This window comes from Ornithorhynchus anatinus, chromosome 2 (assembly GCF_004115215.2).
Source record: "Ornithorhynchus anatinus isolate Pmale09 chromosome 2, mOrnAna1.pri.v4, whole genome shotgun sequence".
In the NCBI taxonomy this organism is placed as follows: Eukaryota; Metazoa; Chordata; class Mammalia; order Monotremata; family Ornithorhynchidae; genus Ornithorhynchus; species Ornithorhynchus anatinus.
In genome coordinates, this window is record NC_041729.1 from 105,574,705 (window position 1) to 105,599,446 (window position 24,742).

At 51.6% G+C, this 24,742-nt stretch overlaps 1 protein-coding gene across 2 annotated transcripts in view; it reads right to left on the minus strand.

The window, feature by feature from the left end:
• The window catches only part of DSE (dermatan sulfate epimerase), a 56,170-nt gene continuing 31,428 nt past the window's right edge, over positions 1 to 24,742 (minus strand). For both annotated transcript variants that reach the window (XM_029053974.2, XM_029053977.1), the window contains 4 exons: positions 11,160 to 11,413; positions 9,791 to 10,030; positions 6,023 to 6,230; positions 1 to 2,938 (listed from right to left, as the gene is read on the minus strand). In XM_029053974.2, the coding sequence (XP_028909807.1) occupies positions 1,168 to 2,938; positions 6,023 to 6,230; positions 9,791 to 10,030; positions 11,160 to 11,413 (2,473 nt within the window). In that variant the 3' untranslated portion in view covers positions 1 to 1,167. The remainder of the gene's footprint in view (positions 2,939 to 6,022; positions 6,231 to 9,790; positions 10,031 to 11,159; positions 11,414 to 24,742) is intronic.

The following is a 24,742-nucleotide window of genomic DNA, read 5'->3' on the forward strand; positions in this document are numbered from 1 at the left end:
TTGAGAAAATTAGGATCTGTTTATTTATATCAAAATGTACATAAAGGAAGGCACCTAGCTCTTGTTCCGGAGAACTACGTTGCCACCAACTCCCTGATCGTGAGTTAGTCCTGCCCCACACAGGGCACTGCAAGTTGGCTTGGATTTACTCCCCCATTGACTGACATCGTCTTCCCAGGTTCAGGGATACGGATCTGGAGTTATGCTACCTGCTTTGGAATTGTCTGGAGAACAAATCAGAGCCAATCTCTGGCTCGTCAAGGAACCGGTCCAATCTTCCCCTCCCCTGAGACTGGGATGTGGGCCCCCACAGCCGATGTGCCAGACTCCCAGGCCTGCTCACCCCAAGCTTCGGACAGGCTCCGAGGGTGTCTTGCAGCTGAAGAGATCCAAGGCGGTGGCTGTCCATCCCGGAAGCCCTTTGAAGCCTGTTCCCTCCCAGGTCTCATCCCTATTAAAATCTCTGCCCTGCTTTTGCCCCAATGCTCCAAATGAGAAACTTTGGGTATGTGCTTGTGTATTTGTGTGAGTGAGTAGAGGGGGGAAGAGGAAAAAGGAAAAGGAAGAAGAAGAAAGAGAGTGTGTGTGTTAAAGGAGAACCGTCTCTTCCTTGTTCCCTTGGAAGAATTACTCCCAATTTTCTTTGATCTCAATGCCCTTCCCACTAGGCCTCTTTCACTTTTGCCCCCAGACTGATGCCCCATCCTCTGAGGCCACCACCCTGTCCCGACCCAGGCACCGAGACAGAGAGAGAAAAAATGAGAGAGAAAGGGGTGCTGGGTGGTGTCAGGCAGGGGTGCTGGTGGTGTCAGGCAGTGCCATGGGCCTGGGGCCGCCCCATGTCTTCCTCGGCACTCCGCCCTCCGCCCACCTGACCGTTCAGAGTTCCTGGTTAAAGCCCAGGCAGACCCAACTGTGTGAGACCCAACCTCCTCCTCCTCCTCCGGAATCTGGACCTGGGGACTCCGTTTGGCTCAGTTCTCCTATCAGCCCTCCACGTATCCAATCCCTTCTCTCTGCAGCCGTCCGCGTCCACCTCTGGACCCTTTCCGGAGCAGACTCCGGCTGGGCTTCCCGCGGGCTGGCGGGGCGCAGAGGGAGGAGGCGGGGGAGCAGAAGTGTGGCCCAGAGTGTTCCCGTGGAGATGGTCAAGGGTCGCCGGCATCGCTAGCATTGGGTCTGGGAGCAGGAGGAATAGAGCCACAGCAGGATGCAGCCATCGGCCAGGAGGATGGCGTACAGGCATCGCTGGCCATGCAGGCTCTGGGCCCGCTGGAAGTAGCTCAGCTGCGTGGCCAGCATGACGAAGAAGATGGCAATGTTGAGCATGAGGAAGAGCCTGGTATAGGACGCTGCTGCGGCTGGTGACCGGGCCAGGGTGGCTCTCTGGGGCCGCCCGGGTTGACTTCGGATGAAACCACCGTCCAGATGTCTCTCATGTGGAAAGTCTGCAAAGTCCAGGAGGTCCTTCATCTCTTCGTCCTCATCCACGGGCAGCTCCTTCTGGGCCCGAACCTGGGCCGCCTGGCGAATCTTTTTCTCGTTGACTTCAATCTGGGCAAAGATGTCAGGCCCAGCATCTACGAACCTGGAGCGTCTGCCCTTCCTCCGGCTCTTCTTCGCCTTTCCCGGCAGTGGCTGGGGCTGGGGTCGCCGCTGCCTTGTGACAGAAAATATCCTTTCGATGGCTTCCTCTGTCTGCCGCTTATCGGAGAACCGCAGCAGGCGCGCGGCGGTCTCCCGGAAGCTAGCCGTGTTCTGGACCCGGGAGAGGATCTGCCGCTCCAGCTGCTGGAAGACAGGTTTGAAACGCTGGAGGTTCTGCTCCACGACGCCAACATAGTCGGGGACCTCGGGCACGGCGGAGGGCCGGACGGCCGAGGCCCGGTCGAAAGAGATCTTACTGCGGTCAGCGATGACCTGGGCGAACACCGGCTGGCCCTCGGCCTCGGCCGCCGTCCAGAGGTAGACGGCATAGGCGTGTTGGCCAGTGGCGATGAACACGTCCAGACGCCGCGCGTCCCCGTGGACATTGAAGCTCTGGACGTCCACGGCTGGGCCGACAAATAGGTAGGCCACCCTGGTGACCGGGCCCCGGAGGCGCGTGGTTACGTTGACGAAGTGGGTGCCGTTGTAGGGGTAGCCCCGAGGGTAGGCGGCCGAGGCGAGCGTGGCCCGCTCGCTGGCCCCGGCCTCGTCCATCCAGAACATCCGGTACAGCCCGTCCCGCTGGCGGACAAAGGCGCCGTGGACCCCGTCCACCGCTGTGGGCTCAAAGGGCACGTCCACGTTGTGGAAGAAGGCGGCCATTGCCTTCAAAGGACTGTCCTCTTCCAGGTGGATGTGGTCCACGAGGAGGAGGAGTTGAGGGTGGAGCAGAACCAGGTTGCGCTGCAGGTGCTTCAGCCGCAGGCGGGGGTGGTAGGCGCCCGCCCCCTCGCCCCGGATGAAGACCACGCCGCCCCGCTCCTGGGCCGCCACTACCCGCCCCTGGCTGTCGGCCGCCTGGCCATGCTTGTACCGGGACCACTTGGACGAGCAGTCCTCCGTGACCTGGCCCTCCCAGGGAGAGAAGCAGCCACCGGCCGGGGCTGGGGCGAACATCACGGCGTTATTGAAGAAGGTGTATTTGGGCCCATACAGCGCCTCCGTGACGAAGGCCACGCCGTTAGGAGCGAAGGTGAACGAGTTCTGGTCCGGGTGCTCGTGGCCGGCGTTGAAGTTCCTCCAGCCGCGGATCCAGTCGCGGTACTTGCTCCCGTGGACGATGTCGAAGATGGCCCGGCCCCCCAGCTTCCCCGACTTGAAGGAGAGGAAGGGCCGGCGGGCCTCGGCCGGCAGCGCGCTCCCGTATGTCACGACGCCCCAGTCCTCGAAGTAGTGCAGCGCGGGAGTGCCGAAGTCAGGCGGGGGCACTGAGTGCAGGCTGGCGTCGTACCTGCCCGGGCCCAGGGCCAAGAGAGAAGAGAGGAGGTAGTTTGAGAGGGGAGAATCCTCCTGGTCCTGGGTTCCCTCCACTCCATGGGCAATGGGGCTTAGGGGACGTGATGTGACGGACCTGGCCCGACAGGTCACCTGTCAGCTCCATTCACCCAGGGCCGGGCTGGGTTGACCACGAGCCCGGGAGGGCCGGTGGGAAATTTGTGGGCCATCAACTGATTCGCAGAAGGCATGAGTGGGGTTCGATAGCAGCCCCGTTATATTAATGTCTGCCTTGTAAGCTTGCTGTGGGCAAGGAATGCGTCTGTTTACTGTTATACTGTACTCTCCGAAGCGCTCAGTACAGTGCTTTGCACACAGTAAGTATGATTGAATGAATGAATAGGGGGAAGGACTCGGGCCCGGCGGTCCGAGGACCTGGTTTCTAATCCCAGATCCGCCATTTGATTGCTGGTTGACCCGGGCCAAAGTTGCTTAACTTCTCCATGGCTCACTTTCCTCATCCATAAAGTGAGGATCAAATATCTGTTCTCCCTCCCTCTTAGACTGTAAGCACCCCCACGAGGGACACGACCAGTGTCCGATCTGATTATCTTGTGTCTATCCCAGCGCTTAGTACATAGTAAGTGCTTAATAAATACCAGTTATTCTTATCGTTAGCACAGGTCGCGGGGCTCACGGGTCCCTCCCAATCCGGTCTGGTTCCCGACAGGCCCATCCCGATGGCCTTCAAGCACCTCCCGGGGGCAGACTCCCGCCCTCAGATTCCACGGAAATGAATGTCTGACGTTCCTGGGAAATTCCCCAACCTTCCTGGCCATGCTGCCCCCTCAGTGCCCTGCACCGCTTCTGGACTTGGCTGTTTGTTTGTTCGTGATTCATCTCCTTAAATCTATCACTGTACTCTGCTCTCTCTCTCTTACTATTCATCAATTTATGGCAGCTTACCTTTCTGCCTGGGATGAGAGTTTCTTGAGGGCGGGGGGTGCGTATTTGCTTCTTGCCTTTGCCCTCTTAAGAAACTAATACAGTGCCCTCTACCCACTACAGGTAGCCAGTAACAGTATCCTGCACACATTAGACCAATAGGCACCTAGTATAATAATTATGGTATCTGTTAAGCACTTACTATGTTCCAGGCACTGTCCTAAGAGCTGGCGTAGATACAAGATAATTGGGTGGGACACAGTCCCTGTCCCACAGTAGGGCTCACAGTCTTAATCCCCATTTTACAGTTGAGGGAACTGAGGCCAAGAGAAGTGAAGTGACTTACCCAAGGTGACACAGCAGACAAGTGGTGGAGCTGGGATTAGAACCCATGACCTTATTCCCAGGCCCGTGCTCTAGCCACTACCCCATTCTGCTTCCCGTCTAGTGCCCTGGACAGAGTAGGCCCCCAAAAACAATTCTCCACACTCTGTAGGCACTCAGTGGCACTCTGCACACAGTAACTGCCCAATACAGTGCCCAGCACACAAAGGGTGCTCTATACAGTGCTCTGCACACAGTGGCTGCCCAATACAATGCTCAGCACACAACAGGCACTCAATTCAGCGCTCTGCACATAGTATCACCAGTGTTGGAGAATCAAGACTCAGTTTCTGCAATTTACTGGGTGTGGAGGGGGAGGGCTGAGGAGAGGCTGGTCTGTATAGGAAGGAATGACTGATAACCCAGGAAGCAGTATGGCCTAGGAAAGAACACAGGCCTGGGAGTCAGAAGGATCTGGGTTCTAATCCTGACTCCACCACTAGTCTACTGTACGACCTTGAGCAAGTCAGTTCACTTTGCTGTACCTCAGTTCCCTCATTTGTAAAATGGGAATTAAGACTGTGAGACCCAAGTGGGACAGGGACCGAGTTCAACCTGATTAGCTTAAACCTAACCCAGTGCTTAGAACAGTCCCTGGCACATAATAAGAGCTTAACAAACACCATAAGGGAAAAAAAAGGAGTCACCCCTCTGGAGTCAACTCTGTGACTGACCGCTCTTGGGGGTACCAAGCCGTGGCTGAGGTCAATTCAACTGATTTGCCGTTCCCAGGTTTTTACCCTGCTCCAGCTCCCTGGGAAACAGTCTGCTCAGGAGTCACCTGGCCCTGTCCTATCCAGGCCGAGGGTTCCTTTAAGGTAATAATGATAATAATAATTGCAGTATTTGCTAAGTAATTTACTATGTGCCAGGCACTGTACTAAGCACTAGGGTGGATACAAGTAAATCGGATTGGGCAAAGACCCTGTCCCACGTGGGGCTCCCAGTCTCAATCCCCATTTTACAGAAAAGGTAACCTAGGCCTAGAGAAGTGAAGTGACTGGCCCAAGATCACACAGCAGACAAGTGGTGGAGCTTGGGATTAGAACCCATGACCTTCTGACTTCCAGGCCTCTCTCTCCCTGAGCCACAGCTCAGAAGCCGCCCCATATTGGAGAGTCCCATCTAGCCCCCCACTTCCCGGACCCCAACTGCACCCTGGGTGAAATGACTCCAGATGTGGTGTGCTGGCAGTGAGCAGGCTCAGAACCTCTCAGGGGCCCTGGACCAAGCCAAGCGAAAGCACCCAGTGGGGAGAGGAAGGCCTGCCAGAGAAGTCTGAACCCCTGACCGCTCTCTGTGGGACCAGTCTCAGAGGGGGAGAGAGTCATGACTCTTACACCCGAGGCAGACAGAGCCAATGGGCACATCATTATCCAAAGGCCAGCAGCTCTCCCATCAGATCCACTGGCCAATTTCCAGGAGACTTCGGGGTACATGGGTCACGCAATAGCATTTGGTTTCGGACTTGGGAGCACGAGGACCCGCAAAAAAGTGAATTCCTGTCCCCCGATCCCCGAGCCAAAGCTGCCAAGCAGAGGGCTATGCCCAGCCCCAGAGCAAGACCGTATGGCCGCTTGGGACTAAAATCGGACCCGAGACTTAAAGGCCGGCCAGCCCAGCGCCAGGCGAGGGAGACTTAGGTGGCATCTACAGGTGGGGCCAATCAGGTGAGAAAAATCCCAGTTATCCCAGAGGAGGCCAGGGTTCAGGGCCACGCCGGTGCCTAGGCCAGGGCTCCCACCCCAACGGGGGACCACCCATCCCGTACCAAAGGAACTCCGTGTGCAGGGTGCACCAGCGCTGGCCCTTAGACGGGGAGCCTGGCCCGTCCGCCACACGGTGCAGCCGGATCTGCTCGGCCAGCCAGTTGCCGCTGCCGTTCCGTAGGACGAACTTATCCAGGAAGACCAGCTGGCTCTCCGGCCCGTAGAACCAGTTGTAGTTGGAGTCGGCGATGGCCACGGTCCGCTGGAAACCTGGAAGGGCAGGGGGAAGCGGGGGGAGAAAGAGAAATGATCAGGAAGCTTGCTCCGAGAATGGGGGAGAAGGAGATCCCCATCCTCGTCCCCAGATTTACCCACGGAAAGGCAGTTTGTCGGTGGTAGTCGTAGCGGGATTGAATGAGCTCCTACGGCCTTAATCACTGCCGTCATCTTCGTCATCACCACCAAGATTGACAGTTCCATCACTACCACTCTCACCATGGCCACCACCAGCATTACCATTACCCACGATAATGGTATATCGCCCCTATGTCATCACCATGGTCGCCACCTCATTTTGCTCTCCCATCCTTGAATCGTGAATGGAGATGAAGTATGAAAATGTGGTGCCCCCGGAAGACTCGATAATCGATGTGCTATATGCTGGTTGGATGGGGGACTAGAAAAAGTAACTCCCTACCAAAGTGAGGGTGCCAATGGGTTCCCATTGGCTGCTGGGAAGGAACTCTGGTCCTTTCATAAGTAGGTTGGGACCAAATCAGGGTCTGTTGCAGAGGGGGTCCCACCCCACTGCCCTGGGCCCCGGCACTCCAGTCTGCCTTAGCAGGTTTCCAGACTGATAGGACCTCGAGCCCTTCCTGACTCTTCCCCAGAGAGGGTGTCTGGCCCTGGTACCAGCTTATTGGCATGGGGGAGTGGCATGCAGAACTTCCTGAGCTCCTCCTAGCCCGATCCTCATCCAGGATCCTACCTGGACTCAGAGGTCTGGTGGTTCTGGCGCTGGGCTTCTTGGGAGCCGTTGTTGAGGCCGATGTCATGCTGTAAGGGGGAACCCTCCCCAGAGGGGTCCTGTGCCTGACCCAGCTTCCCAGAAGGGGCTCAGTAATAATAATAATGGCGTTTGTTAAGCGCTTACTATGTGCAAAGCATTGTTCTAAGCACTGCGGGGTGGGGGGGATACAAGGTGATCAGGTAGTCCCATGTGGGTCTCACAGTCTTAATCTCTATTTTACAGATGAGGTAACTGGGGCACAGAGAAGTGAAGTGACTTGCCCAAAGTCACACAGCTGGCAAGCGGCGGAGCTGGGATTAGAACCCATGACCTCTTACTCCCAAGCCCTTGCTCTTTCCACTGAGTCATGCTGCTTCCCTTATAGTATCCCCAACAGTATCGATACATGTGCCCGGGATCCCAGCTGAAGGTCTGCTAGGAGGGGATTGTTTCCCCGGGCCAACTTGGGGCACAACCCCCGCGCCCCCACATGAAAATACACACGCACCCACAGAAATCCAAATTCAGAAGCAGCCCCCTGAACCCCCCTCCGCGCGCGCGCGCACACACACACACACATTCACCTGGCAAGCTCACCAAGCACAGCATCTCAGTGATCGAGAATGATGAGTTAAGTGCTGGACTTGGGCCCTGGGCCCCTATATTCTCTGAGCGTTACTTAGACAGCAACCAGAAACTGCAAGGAAGAAATCAATCTACTCCCACTTTCTGTTTAGCTTCATAACCCGCGTCCTGTTTACTCTAAACAAACATTTTGAAGGAAAGCCAGCAGACCAACGGAATCTCAGAAAACGCTAAGACGCTTTCCTGGAACATGAATATCCCTGCATCGTGTCCCTTTGATTGCCTTGGGGGGTGAGTGGCGGGAATTGAAAAACAGAGGGTGGAGGAAATGACTCTGGGAAGGTACGCATCCATCTGCCTGCCCGGCTAATACCGCAGACAGAGGATTACCCAACTGCAGATGGAGAAATTGTGGGTAGACCCTTGGCCAGGAAGAACGATTTGAGTTGATTGCGCTTTTCTCTCTCTCTCTCTTCCTCTTTCTCTCTCACATACACAAACACACACAACGCTCACGCCAGGCCCCTCATCTGCTTGCAGAAGCTCTGTGATGCCTCAGTACAGCCAGGTCATGCAACATTTTGCTAATTCCGAGTTTGGTGTGACTGCACCCCCTTGGCTTCTCTCTCCAGGTAGATGCTAAGAGGACAGGCAGGACAGGAGTTGGTGCAGTGGCCTAATGGAAAGAGCACAGGCCTGGGAGTCAGAGGACCTGGGTTCTAATCTTGGCTCTCCCAGGTGCCTGCAAATCATTTATTTTCTCTGGGCCATCTGTAAAATGGGGATTCAGTGCCTGCCTTCCCTACTTAGACTGTGAGCTTCATGTGGGACAGGGACTGTGCTCAACCTGATTAACTTCAACTCTCCAGAACGGTGCTTGATGCACAGTAAGTGCTTAACAAATACCATAAAAAGAAATAATAGCAACCTCGTTCTAAGCCCAGCACTGCCTCTTGCTTGCTAAGTGACCTTTGGCAATTTGCCTCAATTTCCTCATCCGTAAAAGGAGACTAAAATACTTGTTCTCCCTTCCAAAGGTTGGGCCACTGGTCCGCTGACAACCCTTCGCACGTACCCAGCCTCAGAGCTTACGTATGTGTATTTACTGAATTAAACATTCAATTTGATCCATGAAACATGACTTTCACTAGACATAAGATCCAAGTGGACAGGGGATGTGTCTACCAACTCTGTTGTACTGTACACTCACATGCACTAGTACTGTGCTCTACATATAGTAAGCGCTCAATAAATACCACTGATCAACTGATCATTTGATTCATTCGCTTATTCATTTCGATTACTCTGTGACTGCTTGTACACTTGTCTTCCCATAAGAGAGCAAGCTCCTTGCGGGCTGGGAATAAGTTACTTCCTTTATTTGTACTTCCCAAATGTTTAGTACTGTTCATTGCACTCAATAAAAATCATTCCTTCTACTATCACCATTCTGTGCCTCAGTTTCTGCACCTGCAAAATGGAGATAAAATACCTGTTCTCCCTCCTTCTTGGGCTGTGAGTTCTCTGTGGGACAGAATCTGTCTGATCTGATTGCACTGAATCTCTGTCAATGTTCAGCACAGTGTTTAACATATATTAACAATAACAATACTACTAACAATTACTGTGGTATTTGCTCAGCGCTTACTATGTGCCAGTCATTATACTAAGCACTGGGGTGGGAAACGAATCAATTCGGGTTGGAAACAGTCCCTGTCCCATATGGGGCTCCCAGTCTCAATTCCCACTTTATAGATGGGTAACTGAGGCACAGAGAAGTGAAGTGACTTGGCCAAGGTCACAGCAGACAAGCGATGGAAACGGGATTAGAACCCCTGACCTTTTGACTCCCAGGCCTATGCTCTATCCACTATGCCATGCTGCTTCTCAGTAGTACGCGAGGAGGTAGATAGAAGATAATCAAATCCCACATGTGGCTCACATTTTAAGTAATAGTGAAAACAAGTATTGATTCCCCATTTTTCAGATGAGGCAACTGAGGCATAGAGAAGTTAAGTGATTTGCCCAGGTCACGCAGCAGGCCAAGGTAGAGCTGGGACTAGACCAGGGTCCTCTCATTCTCAGGACCATGCTCTCACCACCAGGCCACCTGCTAAGCACTTAATGAATTTATTGTTATTATTATTATCATTATTGGTAAAACACCAGTCCACATGCCCTCGTCATCCGCCCAGTCCACTGTGACCAGCTGTGGCAGCTCAGGAGGGGTTCTTACCGGGCAGGACGGTCCGATACATGAAGGCAAAGTGCTGCTTGAGCCAGGGATGGCCGAAGTGGTCGATATTGAAATGCCTCTGGACCAGGAACAGGTACTGGAAGAGCGAGCGGGTGGTGTAGCTGCCATAGGCCACGCCTTCGTACAAAGACCCGTCTGTCACCTCCTGCAGCAGGACAATGGACTTCTCCATGATGCTCAGCACCTGCTTGGTCCACAGGTAGGCTTCCTGCAGGTAACCTGGAATGGTGGGAGAGGGAGCAGGGATGGGAAGCAGAGCAACTGGGCAGAGGGAAAAGGGGCTAGGGGTGGGGGAATGGTCAGGAGTGGAGAGGGTCAGCGGACTCTGCTGAAAGGCAGGAAAGGGAATATGAAATGCCAAGGGGCCCTCTGGGGGCTGACGGATGGGGACTGAGAAGCAAAAAGAGAGGAGCAGTGTGGCCTAGTGGAAAGAGCGCAGACCTGGGAGCGAGAGGACCTGGGCTTTAATCCCGGCTCTGCCACCTGTCCGCTGGGTGACTTTGGACAAGTCGCTTCACTTCTCTGGGCCTCAGTTACCTCATCTGTAAAATGGTGATTCAAGGCCTGTTCTCCCCTCCTCTTAGACTGGGAGCCCACTATGAGATATGGCCTATATCTGATCTGACTGGATCTACTCCAGTGATTACTATAGCACGGGACACAAAGAAAGAGCCTAGCAAATACCAGAATATTATTAATTATTATTGGTATTACGGAGCTGCACACCAGACTATGAATCCATGTGACTTCAGGTTCTGTGACCTGGAGAGCACAGGGCCCCAGTTCAGGCCACCCACACCTTGACATTCCAGCTAACCCCTCCACCCCTGTGGGAAAATCCCACAGCCTCTGTGGCCCCCCCAAGTTGCCACAGACCTATGGAGCTCCAGCCTCCACTGGGAGTGCCGTGGGGGGTGATCCTCAGTGAGTATCAACTGCCTCCCAGTCCCTGCCCCACTGCCCAATGCCTGCGAGTGGACAGGAGAGGGGACATGGGGACGGGATCCCACCCCCAATATTGCCGTTGCTGACCAAGATCTCCCGAGTTATCTCGTGGGAGGGATCTTCTTAGCTTAGAGAGGAGCAAGGGGCCATGGCTCCCTGGAGAGTCTGGGCCATGCGAAGAAGAATCCAAGTGCATCCCTGCTCTCTGTGATCCCTCTGGACCTCCCCAAGATGACTGGACTGTCCTCAGCTTCCCGGCTGGCTCGCTCCCTCCATCCCAAGCAGGGACAGGGCCGGACTCACCCAAAGGCCACGCCCCGGCCCCACCCACAGGCCCTGCCCAAACTGCCAACACCCAGTGCGCTGTGCCCTGTGGCCCTCATCCGCCGGGCCCGACACCCACCTTGGTTCATGAGCACCAAGCTGCCGACCAGCAGTGCCATGCAGTTGGTGGGCTGGTGGTTGTGCAGGTACTGGAAGCCCCAGCCCCGCCGGTAGGATGTCTCGTACATGTACCCCGACGTGTTGGCGATCACTTCGAGGAACCGCTCCTGCTGCGTCTTGCTCAGAGAGTCGTAGAGGAAGTCATAAGCCGTGGCGAAGCCCATCAGCGAGTGGGCCAGGGGGACCTCATCCCACGGGGCATCTTTAACGAGCCTGCATGAGGCGGAAGAAGAGGGCGGACGGTCAGTTATCACCTCCCAGCGAGGATGGTGTTGGGCTGTGGGAGAGGAATCCTTTCTGGACTCCCCAGCACAAGGCAGTGTGAAAGAGTGATAAGCAGCCTGGCCTAGTGGATAGAGCACAGGCCTGGGAGTCAGAAGGACCAGCGTTCTAATACAGACTCCACCACATGTCTGCTTTGTAACCTCGGACAAGTCACTTTACTTCTCTGTGCCTCAGTTCTGTTACCTGTAAAATGGGGATTAAGACCCCATGTGGGCCATGGACTGTGACCAATCTGATTAACTCATACTTACCCCAGTGCTTAATACAATGCCTGGTACAGAGTAAGTGCTTAACAAATACCATTTAGAAAAAAAAAAGGCAGGGCAGAATCATGGGTTCTAGGATGGCACAGAGCCAGGCTCTTCCCTTCCTCTAGCTTTTAAACCTTTATGACAAGAAGATTATAGGATGAACTCTCTCTGCTCTGGCAGCAAAGAGGAACTGGATGCTTTATTGGGCAGGAGACAGTGTATTAACATTCATTCATTCAATCATATTTATTGAACACTTACTGTGTGCACAGCACTGTACTAAGCACTTGGGAAGTACAATTCAGCAACAGAGACAAGCCCTGCGCACAGCGGGTTCACAGTCTGCCACCAATTGGCAGAATTGGTGTGTATACTGGATGGGTATGTATATTGGATGGAATAATCCGGGTAGGCTCAGGTCAAGACGCAGGGACGGGGCAGGGATTGGCTGTCCCAGTGGCCCTGGTCCCATGGTCTTGCCCTTTGGGAGTAATAACGTTTATAAAAATAGCAATAATAATAATAATAGTATTTATTAAGTGCTTACTATGTGCCAAGCATGGTGATTAAGCACCAATGTAGATCTGTACCTCAGTTACCTCATCTGTAAAATGAAGATTGAGACTGGGAGCCCCATGTGGGATAGGGACTGTGTCCAACCCGATTTGCTTTTATCCACCCCAGTGTTTAGTACAGTGCCTGGCACACAATAAGTGCTTAAAAAATACCACAGTTATTACTATTATTATTATTGTTACAAGATAATCAGGTCCCACATGGGTCTCAGAGTCTAGGTAGGAGGGAGAACAGGCAATGAAGCCCCATTTTGCAGATGAGGGAAGTGAAGCACAGAGAAGTGAAGTGACTTGCCCGAGGACACCCAGCAGGCAAGTGGCAGAGCCACTCTGCCTCCCAGGCCTATGCTCTTTCCACTTCCGTCTCCAGGAGGAAGAGGCTCTCACATCAGTCGGCGGGAGAGTGATGGGGTCGCCAATGGGGTGGGGCAGGGGAATCCTGTCACAGGGGCTGCCCATCCACAGTGGAACTCACTAGGCCCTTCCTGGGAGCTGGTCAACCCACTGGTTAGAAGTGATCACGCCTCTAGGGGACACTGACCTGTCAACTATTCCCAGCTTGGGCGGGGCCATGGTCAGCGCAGGGCCTGGCAAATCCCTGGTGAGGGCAGGGCCCATGCCATCCACCGTCAGCACAATGCCAGGGGGATCCGCGATAAGCAGGCCCAGGTCTGAGGCAGCGAGCAGGGTAGCAGGCTAGGTGTGGAGGCCTGGTTTCCCATGAGACAGATGCTCTACAGTCCACTCCTTCTTCTCCATCCAAACCGTTACCCCGCTGATCCAACCACTTATCCTATCCCACCTTCATTACTGCATCAGCCTCCTTGTTGACCTCCCTGCCTCCTGTCTCTCCCCACTTCAGTCCATACTTCCCTTTGCTGCCCAGATCATTTTTCTTCAAAACAGTCTGTTCATGTTTCCCCACTCCTCAAGAACCTCCACTGGTTGACCATCCACTTCCCCATCAAACAGAACGCCTTACCATTGGCTTTAAAACACTCAATCTGTAATAATAATAATAATGATAATATTAATGGTATTTGTTAAGGTTTACTATGTGTCAAGCACTGTACTAAATGCTGGGGTAGATACAAGATTATCAGTTTCCACATGGAGCTCACAGTCTAGATGGGAGGGAGTACAGGTATTGAATCTTCATTTTGCAGATGAGGGAACTGAGGCACAGAGAAGTTAAGTAATTAGCCTTAAGGTCACATGGCAAACCAGTGGCGGGGCTGGGAATAGAAGCTAGGTCTTTTGACTCCTAGGTTGTGCTCTTTTCACTAGGCCATGCTACTCCCTCTCCTACCTTACCTCACTGGTCTCCTACTAGACTGTAAGCTCATTATGGGCAGGGAAGGTGTCTACCTACTCTTCTACTGTACTCACCCAAGAGTTTGGTACAGTGCGCTGCACACAGTATATGCTATAAATACATTTGACTGACTGATGGATCCTACTACAACGCAGCCCATAGACTTTGCTCTGCTAATGCCAACTTAATTACTGTACCTCAATACCATTTCTCTTGTAACTCCCTTGTTCACATCTCCCCTCCTCCAAATGCCCCAACTTCAAAAACCTCCTAAAATTATCTCTTCCAAGAAGCCTTCCCTGGTTAACCTCTTGCCTCTCCACACTATTCATTCTTCCCCCTTCACTGTCACTGCAGTGGATCAATATCCCTTTAGCAGCACTTTGATATATCTGCTCCACTCTCAGCCCCAGAGTACTTACAGGGCTCCACATCCTCACTCTCTGCTTCTTCCCCAATCCTTAATTTATTTCAATGCCTCTTTTCCCCTCTAGACTGTAAGCCTGTTGTGGGCAGGAAGCATGTCTACCAATTCTGTTGTAATCTACTCTCCCAAGTGTTTAGTCAGTCAATGGTATTTATTGAGCGCTTACTGTATGCAGAGCACTTTACGAAGAGCTTGGGAGAGTACATAGCGTGGCTCAGTGGAAAGAGCCCGGGCTTCGGAGTCAGGGGTTATGGGTTCGACTCTCGGCTCTGCCACTTGTCAGCTGTGTGACTGTGGGCAAGTCACTTAACTTCTCTGTGCCTCAGTTACCTCATCTGTAAAATGGGGATTAACTGTGAGCCTCACGTGGGACAACTTGATTACCCTGTCCCAGTGCTTAGAACAGTGCTCTGCACATAGTAAGCGCTCAAATACCAACATTATTATTACTATTATTATTAGAAGATAGACAGATTCCCTGCTCTGCACAAAGCAAGCACTCAATAAATGCCATTGCTGGAGTGACTGATTGAATAACTGCAAGGGGGCTGGGGGCCGGCAAGGAGGCGGCAAGGAGGGAAGGCCAGCAGACCCAGAGACACCCGGAAACCTGGGATGCTCCCCTGGCTGCCATCACGGCAGCCGTTACACCCAGGATGATGCCTGGCTCTCTGTCTTCCTGGCAGAGGGAGACAAGTGGGTTTTTAGCTCAGCAAATCCCGCGGGGCCTCTTCCTTCACCACAAGGTAAATTGGGGTCCCTGCAGACCCAGGCCAGAGCAGCTCCAGAAGCAGGATCACCTCCCTGTGAAGTCAAAGAAGGTCAACTCCCTGATGGCTCTCCTTCCATGAAGGCTGAGAGCACAAGGCCGAGTGCACAGGGTGCAACAGCATCACAGACTGAGCACAGAGAGCATGCCAGCTCCAAAATGCTCTGAGCACAGTAAGTGCTCCAGCTCCAAAATGTTCCAAGCACACAGTGCTTCAGTTCCAAAATGCTGCAAGCAAGACAGCACTCCACCTGCAAAATGTTTCAAGCACGGAGTTCTCCAGCTTCAAAATGCTCTAAGCACAGAGAGTGCTCCAGTTTGAAAATGCTTCAAATGCAGAGTGCTCCAGCTCTCTGAGCACAGAAAGTGCTCTAGTTCCAAAATGTTCTCAGCAAAGAGTTTTCTAGCTCCAAAATGCTCCAAGCACAAAGAGTGCTCCACTTCCAAAATGCCTCAAATGCAGAGTACGCTCCAGTCCAAAATGCTCCAAACAGAAAGCGTGCTCCAGATCCACAGTGCTTCATGAGTGGAAGCAGTGTGGCCAATTGGAAAGAACACAATCTTGGGCTCAAGAGAACTGGGTTCCCATCCCAGCTCCACCACTTGCCTGCTGTGTGACCTAGGGCAAGTCACTTGACTTCTCTGTGCCTCAGTTTCTTCATTTGTAAAATGGAGATTCTATACCTACTCCTGTGGTCCATTAGAATTTAAGTCCCATGTGGGACAGGGCCTGTGTCTAACCTGGATGAATTGTATCTATTTTGGTGCTTAGTTCAATGATTAGCACACAGTAAGTGATGAACAGATACTATCTATTAATATTATCACGAGGAGGAGGAAGCGGAGGAGGAGACAGGGATGATGAGGATGGATAGTCCCAGTAGAAAGATCAGGCTGCAACAGCAGCATCCTTTGCTATTCAAAAATTTCGAAATGGAGCTGGGAGGCATGAGGCACCAAATGTCCCCGGAACTGAGGAAAACAGCATTCAATCATCCAAAAGAGGATTTCACTTGTCAATTCCACCTGCCCAAGTGTAGTTTTGAGTATCCACACTCAGTTCCCTGCAAACCATTTACAGATTGGAATAACCTTGTCTACCCTCTCTACCCTTGACACGGGTATCTCAGTGTGCTTCTCCATGCTTGAATTAGTGGCTCACCAGGGTTACTGGGTCTTCATCATAGCAGTGAACTAATATATGGGTGAATTTACCATTAATTCCGAGTAACCTTCTAACCTCTGATGTAGGGTCAGAGTGGTAAGATGCGTTTCCAGGGCCAGAGGTCATCACGGAGAGAGCAGCCAGCTTGAGAAGGTATAGATGCTTTTTTAAAAAGTGACTACAGTGCTCTGCAAACCATTTACGTTCAGTAAATACCACTGATTGATTGATTTTACTTTGTTTTTCCCCCAAATGTACTTGAATATCCCCCATTCCCCCGACCAAGGTGGGGCATGCAAGGCTGTTCCAAGCCTCCTTCATCCCATGAGCCTTGGATTTTACAATTATGGCTCTGCTAACGGCAGATGTTTCCAGGGATTGGATGGCCCTGGTTGATGTGGGAAGCCTATAGAAAAAACTGAGCATTCTGGTTAGGTTAATAGTAATGATAATAATTATCTAATAGAAACAGAACAATAGTAATAACAGTAATAGTAATAATAGTATTATTACTATAATAGTATAGCAATAATAATCATCTGTAAACTCACTGTGGGCAGGGAATCTGCCAACTCTGCACTTAGTACAGTGCTTTGCACACAGTAAGCACTAAATAAATGCCCTTGATTAACTGTTAACTAGGTGCCAAGCACTGTTCAAAACATTGGGGTAGATACAAGTTAATCAGGTTGGACGCACCCAGGTCCCACATGAGAAAGGACGACAGGTAAGACACACCCAGACTCTGCTGGAAACTAAGGCCTCAGTTTTCTCCCGACTCTCATGTCATCTCTTTTCTGCTTCCGTTCACCCTCATTCATTCATAACATTTACTGTTTAGAGAGCACTGTACTAGCGCTTGGGAGCATACAACAAACAGACATATTCCCCGCCCACAAGGAGTTTACAGTCAAGAGGGGGAGACAGACATTAGTATAAATAAATTTCAGAGATGTACATAAGAGTTGGGGGGCTGGGAGGAGGCAAGAACAAAGAAAGCAAACAGGGCAACGCAGAAGGGAGTGGGAAAAGAGGAAAGGGGGTGCTTAGTCTGGGAAGGCCTCTTGGAGGAGATGTGCCTTCAGTAAGAGTTTGAATGCGGGGAGAGTAATTGTCTGTCCGTCAGATTTGAGCAGGGAGGGTGTTCCTGGCCAGAGGTGGATGGCGAGGTAGAGAAGATCAAGGCACAGTTAGAAGGTTAGCATTAGAGGAGTGAAGTATGTGGGCTGGGTTGTACTAGGAGAGTAGCAAGGTGAGGCAGGAGGGGCAAGGTAATTGAGTGCTTTAAAGCCAATGGTGAGGAGTTTCTGTTTGAGGCAGAGGTGGATGGACAACCAATGGAGTTTCTTGAGGAGTGGGGAAATATGTCCTGAACATTTGTGTAGAAAAATGACCCGGCCAGCAGAGTGAAGTATGGACTGGAGTGGGGAGAGATGGGAGGCTGGGAGGTCAGCAAGGAAGCTGATACAGTAATCAAGGCGGGAGAAGATAAGTGATTGTATTAACATGGTAGCAGTTTGGATGGAGAGGAAAAGGCAGATTTTAGCCATGTTGTGAAGGTGGAACTGACGTGATTTAGTGATGGATTGAGTATGTGGGTTGAATGACAGAGAGGAATCAAGGATAGCACCGTTATGAGCTTGAAGGTTATTCATTCATTCATTCAATAGTATTTATTGAGCGCTTACTATGTGCAGAGCACTGTACTAAGCGCTTGGAATGTACAAATCGGCAGATAGAGACAGTCCCTGCCCTTTGATGGGCTTACAGTCTAATCGGGGGAGACAGGCAGACAAGAACAATGGCAATAAATAGAGTCAGGGGGAAGAACATCTCGTAAAAACAATGGCAAATAAATAGAATCAGGGTGATGTACATCTCATTAAACAAAATAAATAGGGTGATGAAGATATATACAGTTGAGCGGACGAGGACAGTGCTGAGGAGGAGGGACGGGAGAGGGGGAGGAGGAGAGGGAAAGGGGGGAGAAGGAGAAGAGGGTTTAGCTGCGGAGAGGTGAAGGGGGGGTAGAGGGAGCAGAGGGAAAAAGGGGGGAGCTCAGTCTGGGAAGGCCTTTTGGAGGAGGTGAGCTTTAAGTAGGCATTTGAAGAGGGGAAGAGAATTAGTTTGGCGGAGGTGGGGAGGGAAGGCATTCCAGGACCGCGGGAGGACGTGGCCCAGGGGTCGACGGCGGGATAGGCGAGACCGAGGGATGGTGAGGAGGTGGGCGGCGGAGGAGCGGAGCGTGTGGGGTGGGCGGTAGAAAGAGAGAAGGGAGGAGAGGTAGGAAGGAGCAAGGTGATGGAGAGCCCTGAAGCCTAGAGTGAGGAGTTTTTGTTTGGAGCGGAGGTTGATAGGCAACCACCGGAGGTTTTTAAGAAGGGGAGTGACATGCCCAGAACGTTTCTGCAGGAAGATGAGCCGGGCAGCGGAGCAAAGAACAGACTGGAGTGGGATGAGAGAGGAGCCAGAGAGAAGGCTGACACAGTAGTCTAGCCGGGATATTACGAGAGCCCGTCGCAGTAAGGTAGCCGTTTGGGTGGAGAGGAAAGGGCGGATCTTTGCGATATTATAAAGGTGAGACCGGCAGGTCTTGGTAACGGATCGGATGTGTGGGGTAAACTAGAGAGACGAGTCAAAGATGACACCGAGATTGCAGGCCCGAGAGATGGGAAGGATGGTCGTACCATCCACGGTGATAGGGAAGTCTGGGAGAGGACCGGGCTTGGGAGGGAAGATGAGGAGCTCAGTCTCGCTCATGTTGAGTTTTAGGTGGTGGGCAGACATCCAGGTAGAGACGTCCTGGAGGCAGGAGGAGGTGTGAGCCTGAAGGGAGGGGGAGAGGACAGGGGCAGAGATGTAGATCTGTGTGTCTTCTGTGTAGAGATGGTAGTCAAAGTCATGAGAACGAATGAGTTCACCGAGGGAGTGAGTGTAAATGGAGAACAGAAGAGGGCCAAGAACTGACCCTTGAGGAACTCCAACAGTTAAAGGATGGGAGGGGGAGGAGGCACCTTTGAAGGAGACCGAGAATGGCCAGAGAGATAAGAGGAGAACCAGGAGAGGACGGAGTCCGTGAAGCCAAGGTGAGATAAGCAGCGTGGCTCAGTGGAAAGAGCATGGGATTTGGAGTCAGAGGTCATGAGTTCAAATCCCAGCTCTGCCACTTGTCTGCTGTGTGACCTTGGGCAAGTCACTTCACTTCTCTGTGCCTCAGTTACCTCATCTGTAAAATGGGGGTGAAGACTGTGAGCCCCACGTGGGACAACCTGATTCTCCAGTGTCTACCCCAGAGCTTAGAACAGTGCTCTGCACATAGTAAGCGCTTAACAAATACCAACATTATTATTATTATTATTATAAGGTGTGGAGGAGAAGGGAATGGTCGACAGTGTCAAAAGCAGCTGATAGGTCAAGGAGGATTAGAATGGAGTAGGAGCCATTGGATTTGGCAAGACGGAGGTGATGGGTGACCTTAGAGAGAGCAGTCTCGGTAGAGTGGAGAGGACGGAAGCCAGGTTGGAGGGGGTCCAGGAGAGAATGGGAGTTAAGGAATTCTAAACAGCGAGTGTAGACGACTCGTAGTAGGATTTTGGAAAGGAAGGGTAGTAGGGAGATAGGGCGATAAATGGAAGGGGAAGTGGGGTCGAGAGGTTATGAGATAGGAAGGATGGTGGTGCTGCCACAGTGATGGGAAAGTCAGGAGGATGACAAGGTTTGGGTGGGAAGATAAGGAGCTCTGTTTTGGACATGCTCAGTTTGAGGTTACAGGAGGACAACCAAACAGAGATGGCTTGAAGGCAGGAGGAAATGCGAGACTGCAAGCGTGGGAGAGAGATAAGGGCTGGAGATGTAGATTTGGGTATCCTAGCTTCAGGTTCCTGCCCTTTCTTGAGTAATTCCCCTTCTGAGTCTGCTTAGATCCTCATTTCAGGCCATTTCCATCCCGACGGTTGGGATATATGGGATGTTGGGGAAGCAGCGTGGCTCAGTGGAAAGAGCCCGAGCTTGGGAGTCAGAGGTCATGGGTTCGAATCCCAGCTCCGCCACTTGTCAGCTGTGTGACTGTGGGCAAGTCACTTAACTTCTCTGGGCCTAAGTTCCCTCATCTGTAAAATGGGGATTAACTGTGAGCCTCACGTGGGACAACTTGATTACCCTGTATCTACCTCAGCACTTAGAACAGTGCTCTGCACATAGTAAGTGCTTAACAAATACCAGCATTATTATGGGGAAGGAGCGTGGCTCAGTGGAAGGAGCCCGGGCTTCGGAGTCAGAGGTCAGGGGTTTGACTCCCGGCTCTGCCACTTGTCAGCTGTGTGACTGTGGGCAAGTCACTTAACTTCTCTGTGCCTCAGTTACCTCATCTGTAAAATGGGAATTAACTGTGAGCCTCATGTGGGACAACCTGATTACCCTGTATCTCCCCCAGCGCTTAGAACAGTGCTCTGCACATAGTAAGCGCTTAACAAATACCAACATTATTATATTTGTCTGTCGGCTCTGGCTTGAGGTTGCAGCACTCCCACTCCATGCTCAGTGGAGGTGGGACAGAGTCTCTTTGGATTTAGTGACACAGCATTAAGTGGGCCATTTATTATGCACTTACTATGTGCCAGGCACTCTATTAAGCATTGGAGTAGATACAAGTCAATGGGGTTGGATACAGACCCTGTCCCCCCTGGAACTCACAGTCTTAATCTCCATTTTATAGATGAGGTAACTAAGGAAGTTACCTCAGTGAAATAACTTGCCCTAGGTCACACAGTAGACAAGCAGTGGAGCCAGGAATAGAATGCAGCTCCTTCTGACTCCCAGGCCCATACTCTCCACTAGGCCAAGCTGCTTCCCAACCCATTGTGGAAACATCACTTGAGGGTGGGACGTTAAAAAACAATGCCCCGATGGCCGTTTTACAGAGTGAGCTAATCCATAGGTCAGATCCTGGTCAATGAACGAGAATCAGAATCACGGGGCTGTGGTTTTCCTAGGGTTACAAGTCCTGGGTGAGCCCCACAAGCCAAATCAATAGCGCTCTATCTTCCTGCAGTGACCGATTCATGAAATCATGGTGACAGCAGCCCAGAGGGCCTCAGGGATGTTGTGCCACTGGCCAGAGTCCAGGCCAGAAACGCAATGGCGGCCAACACTGTCTCCAGAAATGAATCCCCATTTGACATCGTGGCGCTTGCTTTAAGTGCACTGTGGGCAGGGAACGTATCTACCAACTTTGTTGTATTGCACTCTCCCAAGTGCTTAGTACAGTGCTCTGCACACAGTAAGCGCTCAGGGATGATAGACCGACGTGGAACAGCTCCAGGGCCGGGAGTCAGGCGGGGCCTGTGTTTCAGACTCCCAACTCTAACCCAGGTGGGGAGTGCACCCCCGAGAAGGGTCCAAGGAGCCAAACAGGGCAGAGATTCAAGTTCCGCATCCCTCCATACCACCTTGGGTCAAACACCTCTCCTTTGATGGCAAGAGCTTGAGGGTTTTGAGCAGTTGTTTGGGCCAATCCTCTAGACCGTAAGCTAACTGTGGGCAGGGAATGTGTCTGTTATATTGTTATCCTGTATTCTCCCAAGTGCTCAATACAGTGCTCTTTGCATGGTAATTGCTCAGTAAATATGACTGACCGACCGTCCAAAGGGTATCCTATACATTGCTAGGCTCCCCACCAGGGTTCACCGAGGACAAAGTCTCCCCATCTAGTCACCTGTGCCGGTCGATAAGATCTGCGTACAGGTTACCCAAGACTGAACATTTATCCATTCGATCGTATTTACTGAGAGCTTATTGTGTGCAAAGCAATGTACTAAATGCTTGGGAGAGTACTACCCAGCAAGATGCTGCCGGTCATGCTGCTATCCAGTGGACTAGCCGGAACTTAGGGGTGTCCCCTTCTCTTCTGTTGTGGCTGGACAGCAAAACTACCTGGAGTCCTGGGGGGCAGGACAAAGGGCATTTCTCTCCAACCCGGCAGCCTCCTCTCCAGGTGATTTGTTATTCCCTGTGATTCCTCCAGAGGGAGACCAGAGTCTGGAGCAAACTCCTCCGACTCCCTTCCCTCTTCCTTTCTCATCTCCCAAATCTGCAGCCTAGTGGAAAGAGGAGCCCGAGGCCTGGAAGTCAGGGAACCCGGGTTCTAATCCTGGCTCTTCCACGGGCTTGCTGTGTGACCCCGGGCAAATTACTTCACTTCTTTGTTTCTTCTTCTCCCAGGCCCCGGACTCTATCCATTAGACCGTGCTGCTTCTCAGTGTAGTAGAGCCATAGTAACCCCTCCTTTAATAGTAATAATAATAATAATGTTGGCATTTGTTCAGTGCTTACTATGTGCCGAGCACTGTTCTAAGCGCTGGGGTAGATACAGGCGAATCAGGTTGTCCCACGTGGGGCTCACAGTCTTAATCCCCATTTTACAGATGAGGTAACTGAGGCACCGAGAAGTTAAGTGACTTGCCCAAAGTCACATAGCTGACTAGTGGAAGAGCCGGGATTCGAACCCATGACCTCTGACTCCAAAGCCCGTGCTCTTTCCACTGAGCCACGCTGCTTCCTGGAGTCCCTCCTGTGCAAAAATAGCATTTGGGGATTTTCTAGGTTTCTGGACTGTAAACTCCTCCTTTGGACTGTAAGCTACTTCTGAGCAGGGATCGTGTCTACCAACTCTATTATACTGTTCTCTCCCAAGTGCTTTAGTACAGTGTTTTGTAAATATCATTGATTGATTCATTGATTCTGGATAAAGGAGACCATGGTAACCATTTACCTCTGATCAGTCTGCAGGGAAGTTTCCTCATCTGTATATTGGGAATAAATACTTGCTCCCCAGCCTCCCTTAGACTTTGCGTCCCATGGAGGAAAAGGACTTTGATCTGTATGCAGTGTAGCTATTCCAGAGTTTACTACAGTGCTTGGCACACAGTAAGTGTTTAACAAATACCACCATGATAATTATTATTATGGGAAGAAGCATGGCCTAATCTGGGAAGCAGCATGGCCTAGTGGATGGAGCATGGGCCTGAGAGTCAGAAGGATCAAGGTTCTAAATCCTAGCTCCATCACCTGTCTGTTGTCTGACCTTGGGCAACTCACTTAATTTCTCTGGACCTCAGATACTTCATCTGTAAAACAGGGATTAAGACCGGGAGCCCCATGTGGGACAGGGACTGTGTTCAACCTGATTATCTTCTATCTACCTCACAGCTATGAACAGGGCTTGACACATAGTAAGCGCTTAACAAATACCATCATTATAATTATTATCATTATCAATATTAGTTCTTCTCCCCCACAGCAGTCATTGTCATCTTTCCTGACCTCCCCTTCTCTTCCTTCACCATCCTGTTCCAGCGCCCCGCATCTCCTGGCTCATCTCTCTCCCATGCTCCCTTCCCTCCAGGCTAATCAGAGGCAAGTGGTTACCATGGTCTCTTCTATCCAGAATCAATCAATGATATTTATTGGGGACTTACTGTGTGCAAAACACTGTACTAAGCACTTGGGAGAGAACAATATAATAGAGTTGGAAGAAATGCTCCCTGCCCACAAGTAGCTTACAGTCTAAAGAAGGAGCTTACAGTCTGGAAACCTAGCAAATCACACACTATTTTTTGAGGCATGAAGGGGTGAAATAGGGCACAGCAGGGACTCGAGGGCTTCTAAAGGAGATGCCACCATGGCTCTACCACACTGAGAAGCAGCATGGTCTAGTGGATAGAGCCCGGGCCTGGGAGCCAGAAGGCCCTGAGTTCTAATCCCGGCTCTGCCACTTAGCTGTGTGACCTTGGGTGAGTCACTTAAGTTCTCTGTGCCTCATTTACCTCATCTGTAAAATGGGGATAGAAACTGTGAACCCCATGTGGGACATAGACTGTGTCCAACCTGATTAGCTTGTATCTACCCCAAGGCTTAGAAGAGAGCTTGACACATAGTAAGCGCTTAACAAATACCATCATAATCCAAAATGTTTTCCCTTCCAGATACTGCTACATTCATTCATTCAATAGTATTTATTGAGTGCTTACTATGTGCAGAGCACTGTACTAAGTGCTTGGAATGAACAAGTCGGCAACAGATAGAGACAGTCCCTGCCGTTTGATGGGCTTACGGTCTAATCGGGGGAGACGGACAGACAAGAACAATGGCGATAAATAGAGTCAAGGGGAAGAACATCTCGTAAAAACAATGGCGACTAAATAGAATCAAGGCAATGTACAATTCATTAACAAAATAAATAGGGTAATGGAAATATATACAGTTGAGCGGACGAGTACAGTGCTGTGGGGATGGGAAGGGAGAGGTGGAGGAGTAGAGGGAAAGGGGGAAAAAGAGGGTTTAGCTGCGGAGAGGTAAGGGGGGGGTGGCAGAGGGAGTAGAGGGAGAAGAGGAGCTCAGTCTGGGAAGGCTTCTTGGAGGAGGTGAGTTTTAAGTAGGGTTTTGAAGAGGGGAAGAGAATCAGTTTGGCGGAGGTGAGGAGGGAGGGCGTTCCAGGACCGCGGGAGGACGTGGCCCGGGGGTCGACGGGTCGGCGGGATAGGCGAGACCGAGGGACGGTGAGGAGGTGGGCGGTGAAGGAGTGGAGCGTGCGGGGTGGGCGGTAGAAAGAGAGAAGGGAGGAGAGGTAGGAAGGGGCAAGGTGATGTAGAACCTCGAAGCCTAGAGTGAGGAGTTTTTGTTTGGAGCGGAGGTTGATAGGCAACCACTGGAGTTATTTAAGAAGGGGAGTGACACGCCCAGATCGTTTCTGCAGGAA